We start from the raw sequence: 7,465 nt of genomic DNA, 5'->3' as shown, positions 1-7,465 counted from the left end.
CCAATTCGGATCTGATCCGAGTTGGATTAGGTTTAGAACTACTAATGGGCCTCGGATACAGAGGCCCGTCAGGAACCTCTATAAATAGAGGGGTGGGGGCGCCCTAGGGTTTACACCTTTTGGCGAAACACACCTGCCGCGCCTCCCACGCCCTCGCCTGTTGCAACTCGCGGATCTAGCAGTCCGGCTTGCGACGCTTCCTCTCTGCACGTGTGGATACCTTGGAGGTGTTGCGCCTGCAGCACTTGGACGAGACGCCGATGAGCCGCCGACGAGCCACGACGAGCCGACGACGAGCCGCGGTACCGGAGGCGATCTTGCTGCACGTGGACGAGCTGCTGAGGAGCTGCTGGACGTGATCCACTACGTACGACTACGTTGATCGACTACGTACGACTACGTGATCGTCTTCACTGCATCGACGCATATCTACATCTTCCGCACCAGTAGTGCGTCGAGTGGTAATCCCGTGATCCTTATACGGCAGTTCTTCCTGGTTATACGCGGTAGAATTTTTGAATTGCGCTAGTGTAGCCTACCTCGTATACCAACATAGCTTTTACTTAGCGTTAAAACCACATGATTGTAAGTTGTAACACTTGATGGTGATACTTAGTGTAAAACGTCAAAAAGTTGGTTGGCCAGTGGGATGAGAGTCCTCTGCAATACATGTAATTGCAGTTGAGTCACTAACAGGAGAGAGCAGTAGCATGGTTCAGTGAGAGAGAGGACAAAAGGGTAAATTCCTGTTGAGCGCCACGCGGACCTTTAATCCAGATCCAATTGGCACGTGCCGCCGTGGAAAACAAAACATACGATCCTGGATTGGAATGGATTGTGCCGCCGCCTCGGAGATATTTATTGCTCGGAGCCGCCTTGCGTTGGCTGCGTAAACAGCCTTACTCCTCCGTATAACCAACTCAACAATATTCCTTGGTTCCCTCCCTTCCCCTTCCGCTTCCGCTGCCGCCTTCTCCTCCGCTTCCTTTGTCCTATCCTCCAGCTTGGTCGAGTATAGGCATCAACGGGTGAAAGGGGCTGATTGATTGATTGGGCGTGATGGTTCACTTGCCGCACCTTGGGAAGCTGCGGCGAGAGGTCAAGGAGGAGGTCGCGGACGCAGCCGACGGCCCTGCCGCCGCGGCGGAGGCGTCGCCGTTCCACAAGAGGACGCGATTCGGGCATCAGAAGCAGGTGCGTCCCCTCGTTCCCGTTCTCTTCGATTCGAATCCATCTCCTTGGAGCTCGCTTCACAGGGACTGGTTAAGAGCAAATTGAAAAGGATTATCTCGAAAGTTCCATTTGTTGTATCTGTGCATCCTAAAATCCAAAAGTCATGTCGGCCCTTGAATCGGTACATAGGCAGCGCGGTAGAGAAACCACATAATTCTTGAATCTGTACTGGTGGGGATTTTGTTATTTCTTTGTGAGACCGGAAGTTTATTTTACTGAGAAGCAGCCATCAGCCAAGCAAGGGAGCTTTAATACAATAAATATGTGCTTGCAGTAACAAAGTGATGATCTAATCCCTTTTTTGTGTCTTGGTTCTTGCATACTGAATAATCATTGCAACTGGAGACTGGAGAGATTTATAAGTAGTTTTTTTGTATTCTTGTTTTCCTGAACCGGTGCACTTTATCAATGAACGTTCAGAATTACGATGATAGTATTAGATGACTACGTGGAAAACATGTCGTTATTCAGTGGCACATATATTTGTAAAATAGAAAGATATGGTGGAGCCCATCATGGGAATTTTTCCTGGTGGATGAGATTTCTGTACATGCCAAGATTATACTGTTACCCTTAGATCAAATCGATAGTACAGTTAGGTTTTAGACATGGCTGTTACAAACCTTCCAACTTTGGAAGTGTGCTCTACACTACTGGTGTGTGCTGTCTCCATCCATCAAAACTTTCTTCACTTCACGATAAGAGTCCACAAGATTCGTCTTTCTTCGTTTTGCAACCACATTCCCAAGTGGTATCAAGGTCGCATCACATGAAATCAGTTTCAGTACTACATAGTATATTAGTATTGCCAAGTCCATCGCATAGCTAACGGTCAGTGGAGTGCCGTCTCAGGGCCCCAGATTGAGGCTTACATCATCTTATTGATATGTGCTGATCTTTGATCTTAGTAGTATTACAATGTTAACTTCTGCAGCAAATAAATATTAGGCTGTTGATTTTGGCATGCTATTATGCAGCAATGGAGCACCAGATGTGCTAGTGTGTCCAATCAGCAGTCCTCGCAGCAAGGTTTCCTTGATGAGCCTAGTCCACTTGGCCTGCGGCTGAGGAAGAGCCCCTCACTATTGGATCTGGTTCAGATGAAGCTTGCGCAGGCCAATAAGGGCACAGAAGCTCGGCAAGCCATCAACACTGGTGCCTCGGAGAAACTGAAGGCTTCCAATTTCCCTGGTTCAGTTCTGCGTATTGGATCTTGGGAGGTAAGTACCATCTTTATATGTATCAGTCTTGCATAGTGTATATTTGTCGCATGTACAGTTTTGAGTCACTCTATTTATTTTTCCAGGACCCACCTTAGTACACTTAAGATTAGCACATGCCGGCTTAGACTTAAGCAGATACTATAATTTTGGGTATTTGATTATAGATTATGTTTTTTTGTGCAAACATCAGCACATTTTCAAGTGCGTATGATATTCCTCCAACAATCAATAATACAGAATGTTGTCTTTTGTGGTATGGTGCTAAGTTCTTTTACCTGTATGAAACCTTTGTACATTTTTGCAGTGCATACAACATTCTGCGAAAAAAACAGTTCTTTTTTTTTTACAATGAATGAATCAAAACAATGGAACACTAACATTTGCTTTTCTGAGTTCACTTGGTCATCATATTTCAAGTCCTAAACTTTATGAAACTCTTTGTCACTTCCCATGTCATTGGCTAGTTTATTTTTCTCATCCCCAGTGAATTATGTTGAAATATTTCACTGGCAATAGCTAGCTATAACTGTTGGTGTGTTCATCGGAGCCTCGTAGTTGATAACACTCCCTGTTTTTTTAAGGATCTCAAAGAGGACAGCTATTTACTTTTGACCTTTGATCCATCGGCTCATACTCTTTTTTTAATTTCTTTTCGCCAGTTGTACACGTGAAAGTCTAGTGGACCTAGCCTCTTCCATTGTAACAGCAAATAGTTGGCACTTCTATATGTTGTCTTTTATCTGTTGTCACTTAATCTATAGTCTAACATTCTGCATATGAACAGTGGGTTTCAAGATATGAAGGAGATCTGGTTGCAAAATGCTATTTTGCAAAACACAAACTGGTTTGGGAAGTATTGGATGGTGGTCTCAAGAGCAAAATCGAAATACAATGGTCTGATATCTGTGGACTGAAGATGTTCTGTCCAGAAAATGAACCTGGGACCTTGGAGATTGTGGTAAGGCCATTTAAATACACATTGAATAAGTAGTGTATCATGCTGTGCAGTTAGCTATCGTTTATTCATGCCAGAAACTCCATAGAATTGAATCTTGTACTGAATACTAAGGATCTAGAAGTGGTAGTAACAGAAGTATTGATCGCAAGTCCCATATGCACTTCACGCTTTTCATGCTTTCATGAAAAGTTGTTCTTATTCTTTTGTTGGTGTTCTTTGTAGTTGTCTAGACCACCACTTTTCTTCAAAGAAACCAACCCGCAACCAAGGAAGCATACATTATGGCAGGCAACTTCAGATTTTACTGGTGGACAGGCAAGGATGTACAGGTACTTAAAAACTAAAGCATGTCATAGTAATGCAGATGTGTTTGAAACGCATTAAATCTAACACTTTTTGTGTTGAAATTCATTAAATCTGATATTCACAAATTTTGATGTTCGTATGAGTACAAGTTTAGTCTTGATGTATATTGATGATTTAATTTCTTGAAATTGTTTCTTCTATATAAGTTTATTATACTAATGGCTTAATTTGGATTTTGGATATCGTTTGTCTCAGGGTGCACCTTATTCAATGCCCGCAAGGTATGATGAATAAGCATATGGAAAAGCTTTTTCACTGTGACCCACGTCTGCAGTCGCTAAGCCAGCAAAATGATTTTACTGTGGATAATCCTTATTTTGAGACAAAGTGTTCCATATTTGAAGAACCAGAGGATATTAAGTGTCAAAAATATGAGCATAAAGATGATGACAACCAGTTAGCCCCACAGAGCTCTAATGCATTGTTATCACCTCAGTCTTCAGCCAGTAGGATGGATGCTGAAGTAAGACAGCAAGCTGGAAAATCAGATGTCTTGCCTGGACACTACCCTAGTTCAGGTGAATCACAATATCATTTGTGGATTTTCCATCCCATAATAACATGAAGTGATATTTGAGGTCCATATATATGGTAATGAGTTAAGAGGTAGTTTATTCATGATGTAGCTATTTTAGTGCTAAACAAAACCTATATGGGTTTTCTTGAGGCCTTGTTATATCTCAAAAACAAATTATTAATCTATTCTGACCAATTTGATTTTGTTTCTCTCTTTTTAAATTGCTTAAGTATAATTATTTTGTACTTTCTCCGTTCGAAATTGTAGGTCGTTTTGGCTTTTCTAGGATCATAGATATTATTATACATCTAGACAACTATATCTAGATGTATAATAATATTTACGTACCTAGAAAAGTCAAAATGACCTACAATTTGGAACGGAGGGAGTAGTGTATATTGTTTCCTACGTAAGTAGCTTCGTTTTTTGTAATGATCCTACTGACCATTTGTTTTCTTGTTCCAGTTGCTAGTGCCCACTTGATTAAACAAGATGGTACTTCTGTTGAGTGCGAACCGCATACAAGCATTTTGAATTGGAATGGTTTCAGAGTGCCAGGAATCAGCCGCTCAATGTCCAAGAGTGAGATTGCGAACCACATAGGGTACCACTTGTACAAACAGATGTATTCAGGCAACCTACCTGCAACTGATGCTGTAACTGCTTCATTGGGTAACGGCGATGGTTCAAACAGTGATGTATCATTTGATGAGCTAACCAGGCAGCTCCTGAATGACACCCAGATTTCCAATGCAGCTGATGAAAGGATGCTTATGTCAAGGGTAAACTCTCTCTGCTGCCTGATCCAGAGAGATTCAGGTTCAGGTCACGCAACCCCTGGAGTCAGTGGTACAAATGAGATTTATGAAAGGAAGTCCCAGACTAGTGTGCCTCTGGTGCGAGGAGACGGCAGCAATAAGCCATTGCCACCGGAAGAATCATTTGGAGATCTCCTGACCAAGCCATTGCCGCCGAGGCAAGAATCATTTGGAGATCTCCTGACCAATCTGCCACGCATCTCATCGTTTCCTCACTTCTTGTGAGTTTGGCATCAGGTGGCAAAAAAGTATGCCGTGGGAGTAAGTGGTGGCTGGGTACGGTGCAACCATATTAGCTGGTCATCGAAATTGTGCCGTGTAGAAATTTTTGCCGGCAAACAGTGATTGACACCTTTGTCGTTTCCTTCTTTGGTGTACATAATAGATTGGTAGGAGGATAAGTATAGGTGACCTTTGTTTGACTCCACAGAGCAATACAGGTGTTGGCTTTTTATGCTATGGCTTTCTATGCTGTATATGGTTTTCTTCTTTGGTATACCAAGTGTGATGATGGCATAGATTCACATGCTCATTTGAGGCTGTTTTGGGCTCAAAGTTGATACCCAATGTTGCTAAAAGGACGTTCACTGATATGGTGTTTGTCCTGGGAGCATTTTAATCGACTCCACATGGGCACGGGGAGGGTTGGGCATGGCTGCTTAAGATTGGGATATTCTTCCCTATCCGAGTGGCTTGTCTTTCCACCTTGAGAGGTAGGGTTTGAAGCTTTTGGGAGAATTAGAGGTGTTTCCCCTGTATATATACGAATTAAAGAGTGCTCTAGCTCAGATCCGTGATAGGATTTGGAGCCTCTCATCTATTTGTGGACCCTCACCATGTATCTTCTTTTTTACATAATGGATTATTGTTCGTGCCGCCTCACGTGTCTTCTCAAGCAATGTTTTTGTTGACTTTTTGCGCAATGTTTATTTACATAAATCTTGATCTTACCTTTTTTTTAATCTATTGTAGTCTTTGTTATTCTTACACACTTGATTTGGTCGTCTAGTTTGTATATGTAAAGAAATAACATGTATGTTTATGTATTACTGACTAGCAAACATGCTTGTGTGTTGCTGCATGTTGGGAATTTGACTCCGCTAGAGAAAAGAGAACTAATGGAGAAGTCACAACTTAGGGAGAAGTTTGGGAGTACTTCATGTGAATCCCCTCATCTTGACCCCATGGGCCCTTTGTATAGAGAAGAAAAAAGGTGTGGCAATTAGTCTTTAGGCCCTTGTGTGTACAATGTTTACAACTAGGCCCTTAGACCTTTACATTGGCTGCCCTTTAGCTTAATAGCTGGGCCATTTCCCCAACAGTAGTCCCTCAACTACTTTGGTTTGGCTGTTACAACAAAACAAAGTAGCTGAATTCATATGGAAATGCCTAGCTACAACTTTAACTTTGGCACCGCATACGTTTCATCACTTGACTTTGATTCTCTCTTCATCTTCTGTTTCTTGACTTCAACTTCAAAGCTTCGCTTTTTAGCTTTAGCTTTGACAATGTAATGATACTTGTCCAGAGCTTGTGGTGAAGATGGTAATGATACTTTGCATGTTGTCAAAGTGGTGATGAAGGTTGTGGCCTCATTTGGGACCGCGGTGACCGCACGGTACGGTAGGTAACCGCGGAAAATCCCACCCCCCGCGGTACGAGAAATCTCGCTCACTTTTCCACTGGTACGAGGGAGGGAGGCGCGGCAAGGAGGGAGGGAGGGACGGAGGCATGGCATGGCAAGTGGGAGAGGGGGAGGAAGGTGCGGCGATCAGGTGGGAGGTGCGGCGCGGCAAGTGAGGGAGGGAGACGTGGCGCAGCATGGTGAGCAGAAGGGAGGGAGGCACAGCACGGCACACAACTGCAGGCACTAGGCTTGAGGCCATTGCAAGCAGGAAAGAGAGGTTTGTGATCCTTCCATTCCCATCTCAATTCAGTAATTCCAGTAGCTTGCCAATTTGTTGATTAATTACAGTAGAATTGTACATGGAAAAGTCCTCTGATTTACAGGTGTGTCCTGTTTTAAAGTTTTAAAGTAGTGTTCAGAATCGATCTTAAGATCAGACTTTTGTTGGTTTCAGTTTGGTCTTGATCTTAGGATGGGACATTTGTAGGTTTAAGTCGGTGTTTACATGTGAATTATCTTGATTTTTGCTATCCAGATTGAAGGGACATGACACCCTAAGAGGGGGTGAATTAGGTGTTCTAAAATCTAAGGCTCCAAGAACATATAAAAACATATTTCAATCTCTATCTAGATGTCCACTAGGTTTTTTTATGTGTTTCTATCTCTACCATAAAAGAGTTTTACAACCTAAGTTGCAATCCTATAAACTACACATGACAATTC

The 7,465-nt window shown here is 42.7% G+C and overlaps 1 protein-coding gene across 1 annotated transcript; it reads left to right on the top strand.

Annotated features, from left to right (window-relative positions):
• The first annotated feature begins 879 nt into the window (after positions 1-879).
• On the top strand, positions 880-5,991 carry LOC101782755. The gene is made up of 6 exons (XM_004956279.3): positions 880-1,194; positions 2,211-2,453; positions 3,241-3,414; positions 3,637-3,743; positions 3,976-4,298; positions 4,763-5,991. The coding sequence occupies exons 1-6, from the start codon at positions 1,060-1,062 to the stop codon at positions 5,338-5,340; spliced, it is 1,560 nt and encodes a 519-aa protein (XP_004956336.1). The 5' UTR covers positions 880-1,059; the 3' UTR covers positions 5,341-5,991.
• Positions 5,992-7,465: the final 1,474 nt, after the last annotated feature.

This window comes from Setaria italica, chromosome II, assembly GCF_000263155.2.
Source record: "Setaria italica strain Yugu1 chromosome II, Setaria_italica_v2.0, whole genome shotgun sequence".
NCBI classification, from domain to species: domain Eukaryota; kingdom Viridiplantae; phylum Streptophyta; class Magnoliopsida; order Poales; family Poaceae; genus Setaria; species Setaria italica.
Note: the sequence above shows the minus strand (reverse complement) of the source record. Positions and strands in the feature narration are given on the sequence as shown.